Genomic DNA, 23,552 nt, shown 5'->3' with positions numbered 1-23,552 from the left:
TATAGTTACAACGGCTGCCCCACCTTTCAAACCGAAACGCATTACTGCTTCACGGCAGAAATAGGCAGGGTGGTGGTATCCACCCGCGCGGACTCACAAGAGGTCCTACCACCAGTAATTACGCAAATTATAATTTTGTGGGTTTCATTTTTATTACACGATGTTATTCCTTCACCGTGGAAGTCAACCGTGAACATTTGTTGAGTACGTATTTCATTAGAAAAATTTGTACCCACCTGCGGGATTCGAACACCAGTGCATCGCTACATACGAATGCACTGGACGTCTTATCCTTTAGGCCACGACGACTTTAAGACTTAACTAAACAACTGCCTACAATGACAACAAAAAAATAATCAGTAAGCGTATGTATTATAACACCCTGTATATTGTCAGTACAGTTCACACAGTATTTTGACGTGTAGTTGTTAATTGCGCCGCTGGCGTAGCTACCGCGCTTAGCTTCCGGTACCGAATATACATGAGGAGATCTCATCACGCGTGCGTTTCGTAAGAGCTGGCAGGGAGCGGGCGATGCGCCGGCTAAACCCATGTGGAGGGGAGGGGTTGGGGGGTATCATTACATTATCCATGTATTAGGAAGACGTATTAAAATATGGAATGCAGGATTTTTGAGCGGCATAAATAGGTACCAGGTTTCTACGGGTGGTAGGACCTCTTGTGAGTCCGCACGGGTGGGTATCACCACCCTGCCTATTTCTGCCGTGAAGCAGTAATGCGTTTCGGTTTGAAGGGTGGGGCAGCCGTTGTAACTATACTTGAGACCTTAGAACTTGTATCTCAAGGTGGGTGGCGCATTTACGTTGTGAATGTCTATGGGCTCCAGTAACCACTTAACACCAGGTGGACTGTGAGCTCGACCACCCATTTAAGCAATAAAAAATAAAAAGGTACGATAGTAATACCCCTAGAGTCTATTATAGGACTAGTATGTATTATGTAGTACTAGTATGTAGTAGTACTTTCTAGTATATGTAGTTACTTTCTTTACTTAATGCACTCAAAATGTAAATGTAGCACTCAAAAATCTTCTCGATGATCGCTTGCTTGATTGTCAATCAATGGGACATACACGTCATTACGGATCCTCCCGATCCATTCAGTGCTTTTGGGTACCTCAAGCACCGGTCACCGTCCTCGCCGAACCCGGCGCTTGCGACGAAGGGCTTGGCAAGTAACACAGCCCACTGAGTTTCTCGCCGGATCTTCTCAGTAGGTCGCGTTTCCGATCCGGCGGTAGATTCTGCGAAGCACTGCTCTTGCTAGGGTCAGTATTAGCAACACTCCGGCTTGAGCCCCGTGAGCTCACCTACACGTCAAGAAGAAGCTGAAATAGCCTCTCAAGGCTATCACCGTAGGTAGTGATAAAAAAAAGAGACAGTGTAAAGCTATGGTTTCACTATAATTCCGCCCGCCCATCGGAAAAGCTCTCGCTACATAAATCTCAATAAAAAAAAATAAAAAAAAAATTTGATGATATTAACTGTCTGTGTGATCATGCAATAAAGGTCAACTTTTAAAATTTATCAACCCAAAATTACATCCCTGTTTACTCCGGAAGGAATGGAGCGTGAATATAGCAATACCCATAGAGGGTGAATGGTTTACAAGTTAACACCATAAGCGGGGAGGGGTAGCGCCCTAACTTATAAATCACTCGCGCACTGATTCAATATTAATGATGTTTTAACCTTACTCATTTATCTGAGCTGGCTTCAGCCACAGGCGGTAGCGGGCAGTGCATACATGCACATTGTTCTTGTACGCTGACAAACACCTCTACTGTGGAGTGGTTACCGCAGCCCAGAAATGTTACAACGTCAATGCCAACATACGTCTTCTGACGAGAGGCTGATCTTACCTTCAACCTGCACTATTAAATCACTGTGTGGTGACATTATTCGTTTTGCTAAATACATCAACCTGTAGCGGGTAGCTTCATAGAACAGAAGGTATTTGACAGATGCCTAAATCTCGCTAACGACGTTTTCAAGATAAGCATACAAGTTATAAACAAGACCGTCGGTCTACTGAGTAATTTGATCTGCTCGCTAGAAGATCGCCCCATTGTTACCCCATATTGTTATTTTTAAGTACCTTTTTGACCAGTTACCTAACAACTTTGCCTCGTTATGGATCTGCGATTCCTCGTTTCTTTATACCTATGCTAGATTTTACTATGATGCAGAAAGTTATCTCAGTGTTTCACTAATTGTAGATGAACTAACTGCAGTAACTTTCTATTTGTTAAACCCTAAATATCTTATGATATTTGATCATTGACATCTTTCGACTGTACAAATATGAAGTTTAAATTTTACACTGCTCGATGTTATAATATTAACTTTTAGTTTTTGTAAGTACCCAGTCAACAGCCAATCTCAAGTTTTAAGGGCACTATAGAGTCCAGTAATAGGTCACTGAACTCAGTACAGAGTACAGAGTAGAACTCAGTACAGAGTAACAGCAGAGTAAAAGAACTCAGTACAGAGCAAAAGCTATGGTTCGATATGTCGATTCACTAGCTCTCGTGCAACACGTTACCGCTTCCGCCTGTAACTGAGGGCACACACCACCGTAGCCACGTCCCCTACTTTTTGTTTATTGCTAATAACCTATCGCGCTGTCTTTTCGTAAACTGTTCCCATCTCGCACAAGAAAAAACATTTTATTTTTCATTCTTGATTTATTTAAAGCGATTTTTGTATGACTGCGCGTCCTGTTAAGGTGGAACCAAGGATGAGATTTAGCATTTATTCTTTATAGGTAATAGTTTGATCTCATGTTTCTTTTTGTTAATTTATAGATTTCCAATATGCCTTAGCCTACAACTACTTCCGTAGGGTAACCCACTCTAACCGGCGCCATTTAGGCGGGCTTCGGACAGTCTGCCGACCGAGAGGGCTGGTGGTCGTGGCGCCGATGACCGCCAGTCCTGCGTCCCGAGGGGGAGGGTAATGGGAGAGATGTGCTCCGCACTAAACGCTTCACTTTCCCCCCTTTGCCTTGTCATGAGTTCTGTCTCATGCGAGGTTTGAAAGTTGGTTGTTGAGCGACAGGAGGTTTTAGTCAGTTCGACTCTGACATACCCCGCCCAGTTTCCCCCGAAAAGGGCGGAAGTTTGGCGATTTCCTCCTGACCAAAAAAAAGCCTACAACTACAGAGATACCTAAATTATAAGAATCTTTTTTAACGTAGCTTTCCTTCTTATATGGTTAATTCATTTGCCCAATATTGAAATTCTAAGTTAGGCCGTTTGAAAACAACCAACACAAAACTCAAGGTGTGTAGATTACAATAGATTTGTTTATAAATCTAAAAAAAGTGAGTAACTCGTGGAGGCGAACAAGGCTAAGTAGATTAATGCGTCCCGTCGAAGCCAACTAGTACACGCTTGTTAAAAATGTATACATTCAGTCAAAACAGTATCGAGAATGGATTATTTGTTTGTTTCCCAACAATTTTTTGTTATTTTTATTCTTATTCGATTGGTAGAACCGTTCTCTATTTTAGCGCAAAGATTGAGTTGCATCTGTTATCTATATATTAATACGTGAAGCAAAAACTTTGTATTCCTTTTTACGAAAATTGCGCGGAGTATGAAATTTTCCACACTTATAGACAATATAGAGAAGAAGTGCATAATGCTAATTTTTTTTAAAAATAATGCATAAAAGATACATTAAATCAATAAAGAAAACATTACACACACTACATACCATGTATTTAACGCACACACGCATGCATACTATTTATTGTCAAACTTTTGTTCTTGGCGTCTGTTGTCAAATTAAGAATAGATTAAATATGCTTTTGTTAATATTTTTTAGAGTGTAGTCTTGGCGAAATTTGTGATTATAGAAGTATAAAATACAATCATAATAGTGTACAAACTTACAATTCCAATTAATTATAGTCGAATTTCCACTACTGCGAGACCTCTAGTTTAGATTACACAGTTTAGAGATACACTGCTATCTTTAATGATATCATATCGAATGTGGATTGAAAATATGATAATGAACAAAAACATCGATAAAGAGTTTGTCTTAAATTTTGCATCGTTAATGGAATTTCGTGTTTGGAGTCATCTGAAATGTTACAGAAGGCTTATGGTGAATCGAGGTAATCAAAAACACGTGCCTATAACCGGTAAAAGCGGCCGAAACGTGATGGAATATTTGTCTTACTCTTTCAGGCCATCAACGTTTGCAACTGAAGTTAACATTTCAATAATGAAGTAAGTCGTCTCTGAAAATTCGGATTTCGGATTGTCGATAATCCCATTCTCTCGGATCGTTTGGAACCTCTGGGTCTGCGGAGGGACTTCCGTTCCCTCTGTATTCTGTACCGTATGTTCCATGGAGAGTGCTCTGAGGAATTGTTCGAGATGATACCAGCATCTCCAAATTTGACTGAATATGAAAATTGAACTTTTTGTGTAGGTATTATTGATCTATTCCCGGTATTTTCTTGACACAGAGTTTTATAATGTCTAGTATGACGTCACGGCATCCTGTATGGCGGTCACTTTCGACTGTTTGAGATCACGCGCCGCCGACTGTTAATGACATGTGTCCATAAAGAGCATCTTGAGAAGTAGACCGGCGTCGGACTACGGCATATGTTAGTTTATTATATTATTGGGAGCCGCTATCCCTCTCTATCACAGCGTGCGTTGCAGCCATTCTGCTCTACGACGTTCAAACAAGAAGGCCCGTTTTCCTTACGACAGAAAACGCTAAGAAATTCTACCCTCAATCTCTTTCTCCACTCACAAACCGCTGAGTAGCTAAATTGAGAGCTATGATCACCAGCGGGCTTCCATTACGCGTTTGGCAATGACAAGTATTTTACAGTAAATGATACTTTACATACATACTTATATATTATCTTTTATATACTTGTAGAAGGGAGGGTAGGTAACGTCTTGGCTTTGCCCCTGGTATTACTGATGCCCATGAGCGACGGCGATCACTTACCATCGGGAGGGACAAGTCCCGTTGCCTTAGTAGGCAATAAAGAGTTATTCTTTTATCCAAGTTGAGACGTTTTCTTTTAATCCCGCAAAATTATAATTTGCGTAATTAGATACTGGTGGTAGAACCTCTTGTGAGTCTGCACGGGTAGGTACCACTACCCTGCCTATTTCTGACGTGAAGCAGTAATGCGTTTCGGTTTGAAGGACGGGGCAGCGTTGTAACTATACTGAGACCTTAGAACTCTTATCTCAAGGTGGGTGGCGGCATTTACTTTGTAGATGTCTATGGGCTCCGGTAACCACTTAACATCAGGTGGGCCGTGAGCTCGTCCATCCATCTAAGAAATAAAAAAATTATAATAATAATAATCACGTGGTGTATGGCAGTAAGCCGTGGTTAGGCTGCTTGCACATCAGACCCCAAAATTCCACTAAACCACCCAATTAAAATAAAAACGGTATCACAATTGTTTACCTTCATAGTTGACGGAATCGTCCAGTGTAAATAGGGACATATCATTTCAGTCCGTACTCAATTATCATTACGTTGTCAGTTGAAATGATTTTAACACCTCCGGAATTGTTTCACCGGTGATCGGTGACTGTTGGTCGTGTTTGCTCATCGTTTAACAACTAAGCTATAGTTTTTTTTCACCGGTTTTGTCATTTAAATAGTTTAAATAATAAATAAGGGAAGGCAAGTTTCCACTCAGTGTAACTAAAGAAAAACCTTTGTGATGTCATTAGTTTCAGAGTTGCCGGCTGCTCTCACAGTGGGTGATGCCAAAATGTAGTCAACATATCCGATTGTATGAAGATTGTGGAGGGCAATCTATGGATATTGTCCATGCAGGGTTAGGGGCTGTAATATACCAAAAGACCCTTCTGAGTCCCGCTACTCTTGATAGTATAGGTTTTTTTATGATTAAAAGTTTTCTGGTGGCCCGAGGGCCTTTCCAGTTTCACCAGGACAGGTGGGCGAGCAAAGGCTCAGCCAGGAGGGGTGGGATTTACTAACAACTGCCCGAGCGCCTCCGAAGGAGACCTAACAACTCAAGAGCAATTGCTTCGCGAATGAATCTACTACCGGATCGGAATCGCGACCCGCTGAGAAGATCCGGTGAGAAACTCAGCGGGCTGATGCATGGGTTAGGTTGCACGTAGACCTCTTTGTTGAGTTCGACGAGTACGGTTACCGGGGTTCCTTAGCCTGCTCTTAGTATTACAGCTGAAGGCGTCTAATGGAAAGGTTATTGGATCTGATGGAGCCGTAAGGACGTGTATACTATAGGTATATAACCTTAGAGTCTTCATCTAGTTCACCAATCGGACTGCTTTTTTACTTGGTAGCCCATCAGTCAAGGTCGTACGTACATGGAGACATCACAGTCCGTATCCAAATTGCGGAATCGGTACACAGTCTAATGAAGTTTCCGTGTTCAACCGGCGCTACAGTGCGAGGGTAATGAATTGCGTTGTTCTATCTCAGGGGAATTCATTACTCTGTGGACTCTACGTTGTAGGGTTGACACTGCGATATTATGTAGTGGTTTCAATAATTGTGTGCAAGAAACTAATATTGATTGCTTGTTTTTCCGGCTTCCTAATAGCTCGTACGTAATACTCTACAAAAGTGACACTCTACAAAACTTGCATACGCCCCGTCATGACCTATGCAAGTGAAGTGACCGCTCGCGCGGCCCGCACTCACTTAAAACCACTCCAAGTTATTCAATCCCGTTTCTGCAGGATACCCGTCGGAGCTCCGTGGTTTGTCAGACATCAACATCGACCTCCATGATAACCTGGACCAAGAGTTCACCAGTAAGTATCTACAATCAGCATCAATGCGCCACGAATGCGGCACGACACGAAAAACCTCTCATCGTGGCCGCAGGTAACTATATTCTCGATCCTGCGGACAGAATGGTAAACAGTCGACGTCGCCCAAAACACGTCATTTCGGATTCTCCCGATCCACTAACGGTGCTTTTAAGGGCTCGACGAGTAAATTAACCCACAGACACAGCCCACTGAGTTTCTCGCCGCATCTTCTCAGTGGGTCGCGTTTCCGATCCGGTAGTAGATTCTGCGAAGCACGGCTCTTGCTAGGGTTCGTCTTAGCAACGTCATCAGGTTTGAGCCCCGTGAGCTCGTCTCCCACGACCCAAAAAAAAGCTGATAGGTGAAGGAATACTATCGTGTAATAAAATCAAACAAAAAAATTATAATGTGAGTAATTATTTGTGGTAGGGGCTTCATCAGAACTCATGTTTCAAGGTGGGTCACGGCATTTATTTCGTTGATGTCTACAGACTCAGGTGACCAACTAACACCACGTGGGCCGTAAGCTCGAACTGTTGCAGTTTGTTCGAACATCATCGGTATAACAGACATCTGAACATTCAATAAATATAATTTCCAACTACATCAACTAGCAGCCCTGCGCGCAGTAAGCGGGTCCCGCCCACCGCTCCCCGGGGCGCGGCTCGGACACGACTCCGCCATTATGACGTCACTCTACTGTCATACCCTGACAATTACATGGCGCGGTGCCACCATGGGGCTCGGGACACTGGACTCCAAATGAAAATTTAAATTCTTTCCTCCGTCGTAGAAAGAAAAGGAAGACTGCCCACTTGTGGGACACGCTAGGTAAAAGACTCACAGGTCTTTAAGATCTATAAGAACTACAGCTGAATCTTAAATAATTAATATTATTTATAAGTTAAGCGAAATCATGTCGTTTGATAACGCTCATTACAAGTTTAATTGGTTGGTTTTTGAAAATTTTGTTGGTTAATCGGACAAAGCCTAAGAAATGGTTAAATATTCAGCGTAAACACAATACGATTTTATCAGTGTTTGTTATACAGATAGACAATGGATTATTATTATTTATTTTATTTTATTCCGAAATTATAGTTATTGTTTTTATTTAATTCTGGTATACTAAATGAAATGTTATTGTTTATGAATGTAATATGGATGTATAATCTGAAGTAAATTAAATAAATAAAAAATAGGTAAATTTGAGAGCCAATTGATTATGATTGATAGAGCCTATTAATAGAAGATTACGTAATTATTTTAATAATTAAAATGTTATAGGAGTAGTAACCAGAGTTGATGATGCTCTCTTGTCTTCAATTATACTTCGAAAGTGTTCTGTGATATAATAGGTCTATGTTTCTGTGCGACACTGACTTTTGTCATTCCTAGTATTCTGTTACTAAAAGTCAAAAACAAAAGTGTTACTACCAGACATATAGCCTTTGTTATAGTTCTGAAAATATCACTCAAAACGGAAATAGCAATTTGAAATGACTATATAATTGATTCAGGTAATAGGAAGTAAGCTATTTTTGAAAATTTTTTTTTTTTCGTTTCAGATGCTTGTTGTTCCACCTAGCGCCATCTATCGCCATTTAAACTGTAGTTTTACAGAAAGCTGCATTAAATACATCTAGTGATGTTTAGTATCTGACATTCACACTAGGTGACAGCAATAACAAAACGAATTCATTTTTAAATAGTTTCATAAATCACTGCCAGATGGCAGTGTTCCAAAAAATTCTGTAATGCAACAGTATTGATAAAACAAACTATAGAATCTTTCTTTAAGCAACATTAAATGTATACAAAATAATGTCTATAAAATCGCAGAAATCTTTAAACGAAGAATGTTCCGAGATATTCGAAAGAAGCTACTCAGTGAAAAGTGCATCTGATGATAGTTTATCATGGTTAGTTGTCTGCATGATATATATGCATTTTTATTAATGTTACATGTTAAAACCACTACTAGGTAGACTTAAGAGACCTAAGAAGAAATGGATGGATTGCCTGAAAAGCGATATGTGTAAGAGGGGAGTGAGCGAAGAAATGGTAAATGATAGAGGACTATGGAAAACATGTTGCGCCGAACCCAGGTGAATGGGAGAATGGCAGGAGAATTATGTTGATGTATGAATATTATAAAACTACTACTAATAATGATGCAAAAAAGCGCTGCCACTTTATATTTGCAAATATGCTTTAATATACGTTCGTCCTTACGGATCCATCAGATCCAATAACCTTTGCATTAGACGCCTTCAGCTTTAACACTAGGAGCAGGCTTAGGGACCACGGTAACCGTACTCGTCGAACTCGACAAAGAGTTCGCCGTGCAACCTAACCCATAAATCAGCTCGCTGAGTTTCTCGCGGATCTTCTCAGCGGGTCGCGATTCCGATCCGGTAGTAGATTCATTCGCGAAGCAGCTGCTTTTGAGATGTTAGGTCTCCTTCGGAGGCGCTCGGGCAGCTGCTAGCAAATCCTACCCCTTCTGGCTGAGCCTTTGCTCGCCCACCTGTCCTGGTGAAACTGGAAAGGCCGCTGGGCCACCAGTAATCCTTCAATCATAAATAAAAAATATACGTTGCAAAAATGTAAATCTTCTTTGACATTGCTGGTAAGCAATGATCGTCAATAAATTCTAAGTGTCTAATTCTAATATTCTAGTGACGACGAAGATGAAGAATTGGCCAGAGAGCTGATGAAGAGAATGACGCCCGCCTTCCTCAGTAAATTGAGACGATGTTTCAAGAAAACTAAGGACAAGAGCAGGGAGCGCGACATTGACAGGTTTCTTACAATAGATTAAAATACTTTACACCACATCACGTAATACACAATATATGAGATTTTAAGCTATTGCATAGCTTCTATCGCGGGCCTTGAGCGCGGCGACTTAATCAAGAAATTCCGTAACGAAAATAACCTGACACCCCACCTACGCCTACTATGTAGCTCGCGTTCAACACATTCACACGTTGCCCTTGTGTAGTGTTTGTGAATAAGCGCGCCGCACTGCCGCATGCACATCATAAAAAGTCTGCTCATCTCTCCCTAGCGCGGTCTAGGTTATGAGTGTGAAGGGGACAGTTAATGTTTTGCTTTTGTTAATGTTTATAAATATAGCGTGGTCTTATTTTATTGTTGTTTTAATATTAAATTATTATTGTCTAATTATAATTGCATAAGTTGATAAAAAATGCTATGCAATAGCTTTAGCGCGGCAGTCTCCGAGTGCCACACGTCTTTTTTAATTAATTTAATTGAAATGTACTGTAGGGACACAATTCAGGTTTATCACACAAAAATGTTTATCGCTTATTATATTAAATCAACCAGTCCCTACATAGCCCGACCGACACGGCAAACATTTGAGACATTAATTTTGCGTAGGTATGAATTTGGAACTAACTGGTTTTATTTACTTATGGCAACTATATCCTTACCGCCCTTACGTACATGCACACGGTTCAAATAAACAATTACTTTATTGTCTTTACGTTTAAGTATAATGAAGCAATGGTTTGTGTAACTTTAACGTTTAACACAGAAGGTGCGTCTTGTGCACATTAACTGTATTTTTTTAATTTATTGCTTTGATGAATGGACGAGCCCACACACCACCTGATGTTAATTGGTTTCCGGGGTCCATAGACATCTACAACGTAAATGCGCCAACCACCTTGAGATATAAGTTCTAAGGTGTCAGTATAGTTACAACAGCTGCCCTGCCCTTCAAACCGAAACGCATGCTGCTTCACGGCAGAAATAGGCAGGGCGGTGGTACCCACCCGTGCAGACTCACAAGAGGTCCTACGACCAGTAAAGTATCCCTACAATTTCCATCAATTGATTCTGTATTTAGAAAGATCGAGGAAGTAATGCGCACCGCCGCTGCAGAGGAGGGCGTGGAGTTCGGTCCTCCCGCGGCCGCAGCGACCGACCCTCTCTGGCTCGACGAGACCTCCTTTGTGAAAGCTGTTAACAATATATTCGGTATGTTATATCGACTAATTGTTATACGACAATGAGTATGTGGGACCTTATTTGAGTCGACTATTATCAAAGCCGGCAATGTGACTTTTGGACAATTATTGGTAAATCAGAAAAAATAATTATTGACTTTGTATTCCATTGGCAGTCACAAAACTGTTCTGAACGACATCTTAGATAAATAACAGGTTAAGTATTAACCTTTATTTAATGCAGGTTTTGAACCGTATTCTTTGAAGGAGACAATTATATTCAAATCAATCTGTATTGACATATCAATAACATTTTTTTGTCCAAATGCACAGATTGCCACCTTTGATAATAGACGACTCATTTGTTTGTTTGTTTGATTGAGTTGAAGCTTGATACCGCTGTTGTTGACAGTTGTTGGCATTTCGGATGTAGTATAATAAACGCACAACAGGGGGCGCTTTCGTCAAAAAATTTTCAGATGTTTCAAATTATATCCGATAGAGGTCGGTATAAAAATTTCTAATCTTATGTTTTCGAAGCTCCTCCACTAGATGTCGCTAATCAACAAATAAGCTGCTCAAAAGCACAAGACGCTTTTATTCGCTTCTATTATACTGTATCAACTCATGTAATGATATCTTTTAATCTTTCACCAACTTTAAACCTTTCGATTAACTTGAAAATTGACATTAATCAAGGGAAAATGACAATAGAAAATTATATTTCTCTAACGACTCTAACTACACTTAATTTAATTAAAATATGGGATACCTCGTTCAGTATCACCAAGTTATTAAAGCTTTAGAACTATCATTATTTGTTGTTGTGGATAGACAGACAGCTCATGAAACCGCCGGTAAGTGGTTCATGAGCTAAAGGAAATCACAAAGTCCAAATTCCAAAATTTGCTTTTAAGTAGACACGGCTATATTTAGCATTGGAAGGATCATGAACTAGTCGGCTTAGGTAAATCAATAACAACAAATGATTCTAGGTAATCATAAATACGCTACTCACGCTCACAAGTTGTTCCGTATGCTGGACCCTCTGTGCACCGGCAAGGCTCGCTGGGTGCGGCTGGTGGAGAGGCTGGTGGCGGCCGGGGCGCGGTCCACGGGCCGCAGGGACGCGTGGGAACCGGTCGAGTGCTCTGACATGGTACAACTCAAGCATTGTAAGGTACGCGCCCTGACAATACCTACCAACTCGTCTCCAACTTTTTATTTATTTATTGCTTAGATGGGTGGACGAGCTCACAGCCCACCTGGTGTTAAGTAGTTACTGGAGCCCATAGACATCTACAACGTAAATGCGCCACCCACCTTGAGATATAAGTTCTATGTTCTCAGTATAGTTACAACGATTGCCCGCCCTTCAAACCGAAACGTATTACTGCTTCACGACAGAAATAGGCGGGGTGGTGGTACCTACCCGTGCGGACTCAGAAGAGGTCCTACCACCAGTAAACCAACTCTAGGAATAGTCAGAAATATCTAGAGTATCACCATTAGCCCTAACACTAGGAGCAGGCTTAGGGACCCCGGTAACCGTACTCGTCGAACTCGACAAAGAGTTCGTCGTGCAACCCAACCTAAGCATCAGTCCGGTGAGTTTCTCGCCGGATCTTCTCGGCGGGTCGCGATTCCTATTCGGTAGTAGATTCTGCGAAGCACGACTCTTGCTAGGTTCGTGTTAGCAACGTCGTCAGGTTTGAGCCCCGTGAGCTCACCTACTAGTTAAGGTTACGCTGAAATAGCCTCTCAAGGCTATCAACTTAGGTAGGAAAAAAAAAACTACATGTGTGCAATTCACACGTGGTAGAAGTGAAACCTTCCAAAATTTAAATACAATTATCCTAAACGTCTTAAGTATATGTAAAATTTTGTCATTAGTAAATAATTGTAAGGTAGCGCCCTCTGTGAATTGATATTTTAATTTCACGTATAATCCTAAATTAAAATTCACTACAAGAGCTTTCATACACACGTTAGTATTAAAAAATCTCACAGATGGCGCTGTATTAAATAGTATGTATATTTCTGTCTCATTCTTTGCTGGCTTCATCCTACACATTTTTTTATTTGTGTCTCTTACCTGTCGTTTTTTCCGTTGCATCCGGTTTGAAATCACAACGATTCTAAAGAAGTTTTCACTTCAAAAACTCGAGAAAGTTAAAAAACTTGCACCAAGCACACTGTTCCAGAGAGAAACGATAGTGAAACTGTTGAACGTGGAGACGGAGAGCACGTTCTGTTACGTCGCCGTGTCGAAGGGAGGGCGGGTCGGCGTGTACGACGGAGCCCTGGGGCTGCTGCACTCGTACGAGATGTTCTACCAGAGGACGGGCCACAGGGGACGGGTCAAGAACCGCTGGGTCACCGACGCTCTGTATCTCACTGTGAGCTTTTTTTTTATTGCCGTATAGGCAGACGAGCATACGGCCCACCTGATCGTAAGTAGTTGTAATCGCTCATGGACGTCAGCAATGCCAGGGGCGGAGCCAGGCCACCGCCTACCGCTTAATACTCTCCACAAGCCTCGTTTGAAGAAGGACATGTCATAGCGCTCGGGAAACACCATTTCAGCTCAGCTCACGTTTGGAGTATTTCATTTACTCGACAGTACTGTTATGAAGATTCTGACTATTTGAAAACTTATACTTTACTTGCGACGGGCGATCGAGGTCACGGCACATCTACTGTGACGAGTAAGTGGCTACTGTATACGTGGACATTAACCACTGCGTGAATGCTCTTAACTTGAAACATGAGGTAATTGAGGTTTCAATACAACAACTGTGCTATCCTGATGCTATACTGGAAAGCATTCCTGTTTCGCGACAGCAATAAGTAGGACTAGTCATTACGCATATTGTAATTACGTATATGTTTTATTTTATGATTCATTCATCGTCGAAATTAGTCGTAAGTCGTACTTTATTGCTTAGTTGGGTGGACGAGCTTACAGCCCACCTGGTCTTAAGTGGTTACTGGAGCCCATAGACATCTACAACGTAAATGCGCCACCCACCTTGAGATATAAGTTCTAAGGGTCTCAGTATAGTTATTATATTATAGTAGTATAGTATTGGTGCCAGCCCGTGTACACCTCACGTATTTCCGCGATGACTTCAATCTTGATCGTAGTAGTTGCATCTGCAGCAGAATTCCTCCAATTTGACTAAACTCTTCTAGGACGTCCAGTACATCATGATTGCAGCGTCAGACCGCAGCCTGACCATGTATGACGCTAGCACTCTATCACATACAGCCTTGTATTGTATCACCGGTTTACCCAACATACCTACAGTAAGTTTATTTTCGTTACTTCCAACGATTGACTAATCTGTCTCGAGTACAATTCTTAAGCAAAGTTACTTTAGTGAGAAAAAATCTCTACTAATTATGATAGTGATTGATTTGTAAGAAAGGTAAGACTGAGGTCCATCACAAGCGAACATAGGGTATTTTCCACAGTTTGGTTGATTCCTAGTACCGCAGTGGCGAGCTGCCAAGGCTTGGTTCTATTTCAAAGGCCCGTTTGGGTCGCGACATCTCAGCAGCGACATTAGCAGCCCTCTGGCGCAATATGCGTCCGGTTTAAAATCTCGAACACAAAAATTCTTGAGCCTTCAGAGGCTATTTCAGCGTAACCTTAACTAGTAGGTGAGCTCACAGGGCTCAAACCTGACGACGTTGCTAACACGAACCCTAGCAAGAGCTGCACTTCGCAGAATTTACCACCGGATCCGAAACGCGACCCACTGAGAGGATCCGGTGAGAAACTCAGTGGACTGTGTCTGTGGGTTAATTTAATTGTCGAGAGACAAGAACGATGGCCGGTGCTTGAGGTATCTAAAAGCACCGTTAGTGGATCGGGAGGAGCCAAAATGTCGTGTTTGAGCGACGTCGACTGCTTTCCATTTTCATTTATATTTATAACTTTCAGTGTCTAGGATACAGCCCATCCAGAAAAGCTAGTGATTCTTCCGAGTTGGCGCTAGGCAATGAACGAGGTCAAGTAACAAGGATGCTGTTCTCCCAGCCAAGAGTTCAGTTCATCTACAGCAAGACCAGCGACGCTATTAATTATTACTTTTGGATGGTTAGTGAGAGCCCACACTACGCCCAAGGTCATGTAAATATAGGACTCTCGAATATATTAAATCAAACTATATTTCAGGAGTTACTCTCCCCTCCCCACACGAGTCATGTTCAGATATCGTCCCACCGTGCCCACCGGCGGAGTGTCCGTCGCGTTATGTACACACAGCGGGACGTCCTCGTGTCCTGTTCTCTGGACAATACTGTTAGCGTCAGGATCAAACACGTATCGGGAAAATTGAATGATTACACGTTCCGGGTCCACAGGGTGAGCATCTCGAACGATAACGCTGGAAGTAAAGATGAATACTGGTGGTAGGACCTCTTGTGAGTCCGCGCGGGTAGGTACCACGGCCCTGCCTATCTCTACCGTGAAGCAGTAATGGTTTTGAAGGGTGGAGCAGCCGTTGTAACTATACTGAGACCTTAGAACTTATATCTCAAGGTGGGTGGCACATTTACGTTTTAGATGTCTATGGGCTCCAGTAACCACATAACGCCAGGTGGGTTGTGAGTTCGTTCACCCATCTAAGCAATAAAAGAAAAAGAATAGTACACAGCGGAGTAGTGCAGTGCTGTTGGCCTCTGCGCTAGACTGTCTGCATCACGGTGGATGTGGGAGAGCGCCGGGGACAGAGACCACTCGGCCTGTGTGTGGTTGGCTAAGATGGGTAGCTCAATTCACGTCTCTGTATTGTTCAGCATTTCACTGCTTACTGCGTACTTCTCAACCTGAATGTCGCTACAGAGTCCTTCTTTACTGCCGTCCTACCTTACTCGGTGCCAAGAGCTATATAAACGACTAGCTTTTGCCCGCGACTTCGTCCACGTGAAAGTTCACAAAATAATGTTTTATTTTAGAAAAAAATTGGTTAGCATAAAAAACGTTATAGTGAGCCAACCTTACCATATGGACGTACGCTGTCGTGGACTTTTTTTTAGATCTTTTAAAGGGGAACAATTCTGTCATACATTATTTTAGCGAAACTTTAACCGTTTCCGCAGCGCACGCAGCGGAAGCTCTCAAAGAGAAAAAACCCCGATTTTGAAACATTCTTTATTGGTGCTGCGCTTGTATTGGTCTTAGCGTGATGTTATATAGCCTATACCCTTTCTCGATAAATGAACTATCTAACACTGAAATAATTTTTCAAATCGAATCAGTAGTCTGAGATTAGCGCGTCCAAACAAACAAACGCTTCAGTTTTATAATATTACTAGCGACCCGCCCTCGCTTCGCTTCGGAAACTGTAATTTATTATTGATTTCTCCACTATTTAATGGATGTTATTATACATATAAACCTTCCTCTTTAATCATTCTATCTATTTAAAAAAACCGCATCAAAATCCGTTGCGTAGTTTTAAAGATTTAAGCATACATAGGGATATAGGGACAGAGAAAGCGACTTTGTTTTATACTATGTAGTGATTATAAATATCACTGGCCTACAACCATTTTGGTGCCAGGGATTTTAGACCTGCTTTTAAGTATGTCTTACATGGCGATATCAAAAATGTAATCGGTTTTTTTCTATCAGCTCTAGTTTCCGAGATGAATAATTTTTTTTTTACAAAAAATGTATATATTATTGGCATTAAACATCGAGAAATTGTCTTTTGAGTGATTTTATCGAATGAAACGGGCTCGGGCAATCTCGCATGATTCCTCAACAGTAGTCGGCCATCATATGAGTGTCCCATCTTCCTTGATATCTATTCTCCATTGTTTTTATGTCTCGGTGAAAACGTTCTCCTTGTTCTTCACTTAGTTATCCTAACTTGTGCTGAAAATGATCTAAGTGACTGTTGAATATATTCATTCACAAAGATTGTCCGCGGAGTACATAAGGTCGTTCTTTGATATTCAAAACTTCTAGGGTGTCTCCTGCTTCCACATAGTCCCGTCGCTCCGCCTGGTGGTGACTGGTGGGCCGGATGGCTTGGTCCGCCTGTGGGAGCCCACACAGAGCGCGCCGCACGCGACCCTCGCCGCCCCCACAGCGCCACCAGTACTGGGCGTGGCAGTGCTGACACAACTGCAGGTGGTCATGGCTTACTGTGGGAATTGTGTGAGTAGCTACTGTTCATGCTAGTTAGCTTACTGCAAGAGCTCCGCGTAAATTCTAGAGAGGGTAACAGTAAAGGCGACTTTTCTGACCGACGCCTGCAAACATTTGTGTGGGACGAATTAAGATTTCCTTTCTAATAGTTCTGCTACTGAAAATTATCTCAATATTATAGTTGCTTAGTTTTTTTAATATTGCTAACTGAAGATAATGAAAATTCTATGTGTGGTCTTTCTAGACGATTCACATCTGGGATATGTACGAAGAATGCTTACTCCAAAGCCTCAAAATCAATTATCCCTTTCTTGGAGTTATCGGGAAGAAAGTGGAGTTTGGAACGTATTGCGTTTTTCCTGGTAAGTTCCTCACTTATCGACGGCCTGGCCTACAAAGTTTAGCTTTTAACATCTATGCGTACTTAAGATTACTTCGACAAATAATGAAAGATATATAAAAATGAATTGCTGTTCGTTAGTCTCGCTAAAACTCGAGAACGGCTGGACCGATTTGGCTAATTTTTGTCTTGAATTATTTGTGTAGCGACTCCTACAGGCTTCCATTCAGAAGACGGCTACGGCGGCGTTCACTTTTCTTAATTAATTAAAGAAATCTTTTTCTATAAAGCGCCTGTTACACTCGGTCAGAATGAAGAACTTAAGCATTTAAATCTACTATCAACACACCTCATGAGGTCACCTTAGAAAGTTGATAAATTCAGAAATACGAAAATATTCAGGGAATTAGTATTATAGATTTCATTGCATTAGCTCACACTATGCCACCAAGCTCACCTTGAAGCTGGAGGTCGTCCGATGAACCTCGTCTACCCCTCCTATTGAAGCTGGACAATCAGACTGGTGGTAGGACCTCTTGTGAGTTTTTTTTTTTTTTTTTTTTTTTTTTTTTTATTGCTTAGATGGGTGGACGAGCTCACAGCCCACCTGGTGTTAAGTGGTTACTGGAGCCCATAGACATCCACAACGTAAATGCGCCACCCACCTTGAGATAGAAGTTCTAAGGTCTCAAGTATAGTTACAACGGCTGCCCCACCCTTCAAACCGAAACGCATTACTGCTTCACGGCAGAAATAGGCAGAGTGGTGGTACCTACCCGCGCGGACTCACAAGAGGTCCTACCACCAGTAAAAACCGCGGGTCGGTACCACTACCCTGCCTATTTCTGTCGTGAAGCAGTTATGCGTTTCGGTTTGAAGGGTGGGGGCGCCTGGGGGCTTGTAGCTATACTGAGACCTTAGAACATATAGCTCAAGGTGGGTGGCGCATTTACGTGGTAGATGTCTATGGGCTCCGGTAACCACTTAACACTAGGAGGGCTGTGAGCTCGTCCACCCATCTAAGAAGAAAAAAAAAGAAGTACATAGGTGGCGGTGTTCAATACCTTGTGTGTGTCAGTACTTTGCCACTAAGGCTTAAGTGAATGCGTCAAGAGCAACACCACCACACCACAGGCCGTATTCACCTAGACACCTATTTATCCAACCTGACTCTCTTCATTTCATAAATGTATTGCGAAGGTTTTCGTTCTCTATGTACTTCCATACTTGTAGGCCCATTGAGAAAAACAGAAGAGACTTTGGGAAAATCGGCGTCTTCTAGGAGGGGCTCCAGTGTGTATCCAGTCTCCGGTGGAGGTTTGGTGCTGGTCTCTGAAGCCGATGAAGGAAAGATGCCTGATAGATTCGAGGACGACCCGTGAGTTTTTATTTGGGCGAACCATCAAGACAGTTCCGTCACTTATCATGAAACCTTATTATGAAATTATAATTTGCGTAATTACTGGTGGTAGGACCACTTGTAAGTCCGCGCGGGTAGGTACCACGACCCTGCCTATTTCTGCCGTGAAGCAGTAATGCGTTTCGGTTTGAAGGACGGGGCAGCCGTTGTAACTATACTGAGACCTTAGAACTTGTATCTCAAGGTGGGCGGCGCATTTACGTTGTAGATGTCCATGGGCTCCAGTAACTACTTAACACTAGGTGGGCTGTGAGCTCATCCACCTATTTAAGCAATAAAAAAAAACCTGCAGTAGTATTTTCTACTTTGGATTCATTTGTGCACGCAAACTTTAATTGGTATTTCTAGTGGAAACATAATATTTAATGGGTTTTTTTAATTGGGTAGATGTGTGGACGAACTCACAGCCCACCTGGTGTTAAGTGGTTACAGGAGCCCATAGACATCCACAACGTAAATGCTGCCACACGCCTTGAGATATAAGTTCTAAGGTCTCAGTTTAGTTACAACGGCTGCCCCGCCCTTCAAACCGAAACGCATTACTGCTTCACGGCAGAAATAGGCGGGGTGGTGGTACCTACCCGTGCGGACCTACCACTATTAATGTTTTAATAAATCGTTTTTATCTCCTTATCGTTTTGTAAATGGTCTCTGCTCTCACCCTGCGACCAGGGAGTATGCGAAGTACAGCCGCAGCGAGGTGATGGTGACGTGCTGCGAGTACGCGTGTCGAGTGCGCGTGCGGCCCGCGGGCAGCTCCCCCCTGCCGCCCCCCGGCCCCGCGCGCCGCCCGCGCCGGCCCTCGCTGTGGGACCTCAGCCGCCGCAGCCCCGCCCGCACGCCCGGTACGTCTAACAGACGCAGACAGGTAGGTGATACCTTCAGCTCTAACACTAGGAGCAGGCTTAGGGACCCCGTACTCGTCGAACTCGACAATGAGGTTGACGTGCAACCTAACCCATGCATCAGCCCGCTGAGTTTGTCGCCGGATCTTCTCCGCGGGTCGCGATTCCGAACCCAGTAGTAGATTTATTTGCAAAGCAGCTGCTCTTAAGTTGTTAAGTCTCCTTCCGAGGCGTTTGGGTAGCTGTTAGCAAAAACCACCCCTTCTGGCTGAGCCCTTGCTCGCCCATCTGTCCTAGTGAAACTGGAAAGGCCTCCGGGCCACCAGTGATACTTCAATCATAAAAAAAAGACAGGCAGAGGTTGCACACAAAATCAAATAACAGCATTATCTTTGTCTATCAGAGCGCTCCCCTCAGACTCTGTCTCCTCGGCTATCCACACCCCCGGAGCCGCCCGGAACTGACCACACCAACAAAGACTTGGATGTAATCCTCAAGAAAGCTGGTAAGATATACCTTATCAGTGCTCATGGTTATATTGGTTTGTGTAGGAAGCACCGTGTGCACGTCTGCCTTCAAATACCCTCATAAGCTTTAACACGTGCAGATCGGTGCTATCTCTTCTAAATGAATCTATACTAATATATAAATCTACAGTGGTTTTTACGGATGTTCCGTTATAACTACTGAACCATGCACCTGATTGACTTGAAACTTGGTATCCATGTAGAAAATACATGTAATTAATGGATATTGATATGAGTGTTGGAGTCACTACACCAGTTGTGGGGGCGTTAATGATGAGAATCTTTGTGGGGGTGAGAAATAATAATGTTAATTTTAAATGCCCAGTGAAACGGAGGGGTACAACTAGTACTTTATAAAATCATTTGCACTTTATACTACACAAATTGGATGGTGTAGTGGAATAAAGCAATACTTCCTCAAGTATTTTACAATTAATTTTATTTCTCGTCTTAACAACGGAACGTCTTACCTCTGACACTTTTTCTTGACAACTCACAGACAATGACATAGTAAATACATAGATTAAACTAAACTATTCCGACATGCCCTTTACAAATATTAACTCACCTACACTTGGTTAAAGAAGCCATAGGAACAAACGATGTATTTTCAAACCTAAACATCAGCCCGCTGAGTTTTTCGCCGGATTTTCTCAGCGGGTCATTCGCGAAGCAGCTAGACTTGAGTTGTTAGGTCTCGCTTGGAGGCGCTCGAGTAGTTGTTCGCAAATCCCATCCCTCCTGGCTGAGCCCTTGCTCGCGTCCACTTGTCCTGGTGAAATTGGAAAAGCCTCCGGCCCACAAGTAATCTCTCAAATAAAAACACAAATAAACGACGTCTTTAATCGGTAACATCCGTCACAGGTCTGGAAGGGATATTAGAGAAGAACTTCGTCTTGATGCAGGGCTTGAAACACGACTTGCACAAGAAGCTGGCTGAGCTGAGCGACCGAAATGAATCCGTAAGTAGAATGAGGAGGCGAGTGCGCGCGCACTCCGGACCCACGGGAAGCCGCTGGAGCCAACCCATACTGCATGACATTGGTGGCAACTCTCCCTGACAACTTTACGGTGATGCTAGCCTAAAAATACGGTAGATTACGGTAACTTTTTAATTATTAAATTCGTTAAAACACGTCATACTTCATTCTCTCACTTAAATCAAGTGACTCTATAATCTACTGGACTTCAAGGATCCTCTGAGCTACACGGGGCGTGAATATTAAGTTTAGAGATGTAGGTCTTTTTTCAGTTACAGATGTACCTACAATTTTAGTTGTAAAAACTTAAAATGACATTCAGCAGCTGATGGTCTAGAGCCTCGACTGTATCTTTTCCTAAATTCAACCGCAGACGGTGACGTTATTCGTGAAAAATATTTTCTAAATTCTTTTTACGGTACTTTCCTACAGAATACGTATATAATATTCGATTTTTTTTTAATTCGATCGCCGAAGTGATGTGAGGTTCCATCCGATATAACGTATTCTGAGGCGGCAGTGCTGCTGAATTACAACACACCAACAAGACAACAGCATAGGAAAACAAAACGAGTACTTTGTGCACGCACACAGGGTCAACGGACCCGACGCGAGGGGCGCCCGAAGTCGCCTCTGTTTTTCTGCAAACTTCTTACTTTGGGCAATTTGCTGCGCATTCTAATTGCCCTTTTTCGTGTAATTATGTAAACTAGTGTAAATATTAATAAGACCTAATTTAACATAATTTTAAAACTATAACCAATTGAGCGTTTGGCAACCCTATTCATTAATGCTTTAAACGTGTTATTGTTACCAGATGTCCAGTGCGGTGAACATAGGAGCTCCATACCTGGCTCTGAAGACGTACGAGCCCTCGGCCGTGGAGCGAGCCGAGGATATTATTGAAGCATATAAAAGAGTGCTTAAGTACGTCTACCACATACTTCATCTTTACTGTGCCGCATCGACAACCAATAGTCGGCAATGAGGAAAGTATTCGTTGTCCACCTGCTGTCTTGCCCCTTTTATGTGCTAGTTCAGTGATCAAAATTAGACAAACAGTCATCAAAAACTCAAAGTATAGATTTATTTCAAGTTTCACTTTTATCTTCTGTAATTCATGTCTTGGTAAAGTGACAACCTAAAAAAGTTTATTTATTTCTTATATAGCGCCATCTGTTAGTAATATATGAAACAAAAAAGGTTTTTAAAACATAGTTTTAAATTGTCAATATTAAAAACTACATTTTTTTTCAAATTTTCAGCTGCAACTTGTTAAAATTATTTTTGTTTGTTGATACAAATCTGTAGACCGCAACCTGAACAACGTCATCCACATTGCGACAAAAAAAAAGAAAATTAGACAAATTATATTCTACATGAAATATCTTATTCATGTAATTTCAGATTTATTCCCTCCAGTACGACGATAACTCCTACTGCCAGCCAGTCTTCCACTCCAAGGAACAGTAAAGAAACCAAGTGAAATGATGTTTAACTTTAGAGAAAACAAATAGCCCACTTAGGTTTAAAATATTATATGAAAATCCGGTACAGTTTATAATAAAAACAAAAGATTAGATGTCTATTTTTATTTAGCATTTATTCTACAATACACTAATATAAATAAACCTTAATTAAATAAATAATATTGGATGATCTTTGTATTATTCATTTATAAAAGTAAAATTTCTTTTTAACACATAAAATATATTTTTTCCGACATCAACTAAACGTTCTTGCTGCCATCTAGCAGAAATAACAGTAACTACATAGCTTTTGTCTGAACCAGTTTATGCTTCTATCCTGATACGATCTTTGTGTTTTTATAAAAAATTGGGTTATTTTTCATACAATAGACTTTGTATCTTCTCAAATTACGTATAATATAAAATCACTGCTATGTGACTCTTTTAAGTAATAAATTACGAGACTTCAATTTTAAGAGTATGTACAAACCAAGTTTCATATTGCTACTCAGCGATAGATGGCGCTAGACGCATCATTTAAAGTAATGATTAATATAGAAAAACCAAGAACATTTTATGAACTGTGAAACATTCGTAGTATTTATTATTATTCACTACAATTTAAAATTACGCGCCACTATTATTCTAGAAGATAATATGCTAGGGGTGCTCATTAAAAACTGATAATGAGTAACTTTGCATGGGGAATGCTCTGAGGAATTATTCGAGATGATTCCCTCATCTCCTTTTTATCATCGCACCTCCCGCCATCGGAGCAGAGTTCATCCATATTATCTGGAACCACTGCGTTCATCGACAGTGCGTTTCCAAAGATCTTTTTTGCCACGTACCATCCGGCTTTGGAATGAGCTCCCCTCCACGGTGTTTCCCGAGCGCTATGACATGTCCTTCTTCAAACGAGGCTCGCGAAGAGTTCTTTATGGTAGGCAGCGGCTTGGCTCTGCCCCTGGCATTGCTGACGTCCATGAGCGACGGTGA

At 41.9% G+C, this 23,552-nt stretch overlaps 1 protein-coding gene across 1 annotated transcript; it reads left to right on the top strand.

Moving 5' to 3' along the window:
- Positions 1-8,585: 8,585 nt before the first annotated feature.
- On the top strand, positions 8,586-22,664 carry LOC105842604 (uncharacterized). The gene is made up of 16 exons (XM_062676758.1): positions 8,586-8,748; positions 9,509-9,631; positions 10,707-10,837; positions 11,802-11,986; positions 13,011-13,205; positions 14,002-14,115; positions 14,756-14,911; positions 14,990-15,178; positions 16,790-16,981; positions 17,217-17,334; positions 18,546-18,690; positions 19,405-19,577; positions 19,981-20,082; positions 20,969-21,066; positions 21,902-22,011; positions 22,492-22,664. Exons 1-16 carry the CDS (start codon positions 8,651-8,653, stop codon positions 22,568-22,570), a joined length of 2,208 nt encoding a protein of 735 aa, XP_062532742.1. The 5' UTR covers positions 8,586-8,650; the 3' UTR covers positions 22,571-22,664.
- The last annotated feature ends 888 nt before the right edge of the window (positions 22,665-23,552 follow it).

This window comes from Bombyx mori, chromosome 28 (assembly GCF_030269925.1).
Source record: "Bombyx mori chromosome 28, ASM3026992v2".
In the NCBI taxonomy this organism is placed as follows: domain Eukaryota; kingdom Metazoa; phylum Arthropoda; class Insecta; order Lepidoptera; family Bombycidae; genus Bombyx; species Bombyx mori.
This window is presented reverse-complemented; position numbering and strand designations above follow the sequence as displayed.

Excerpts from the sequence above, each read along its gene's own strand:
- LOC105842604 (XM_062676758.1), top strand. The coding sequence starts at position 8,651 with ATGTCTATAAAATCGCAGAAATCTTTAAACGAAGAATGTTCCGAGATA. Across the intron at positions 9,632-10,706 it reads AGGGAGCGCGACATTGACAG|AAAGATCGAGGAAGTAATGC; the intron begins GTTTCTTACAAT and ends TTCTGTATTTAG. Across the intron at positions 20,083-20,968 it reads TGTAATCCTCAAGAAAGCTG|GTCTGGAAGGGATATTAGAG; the intron begins GTAAGATATACC and ends CATCCGTCACAG.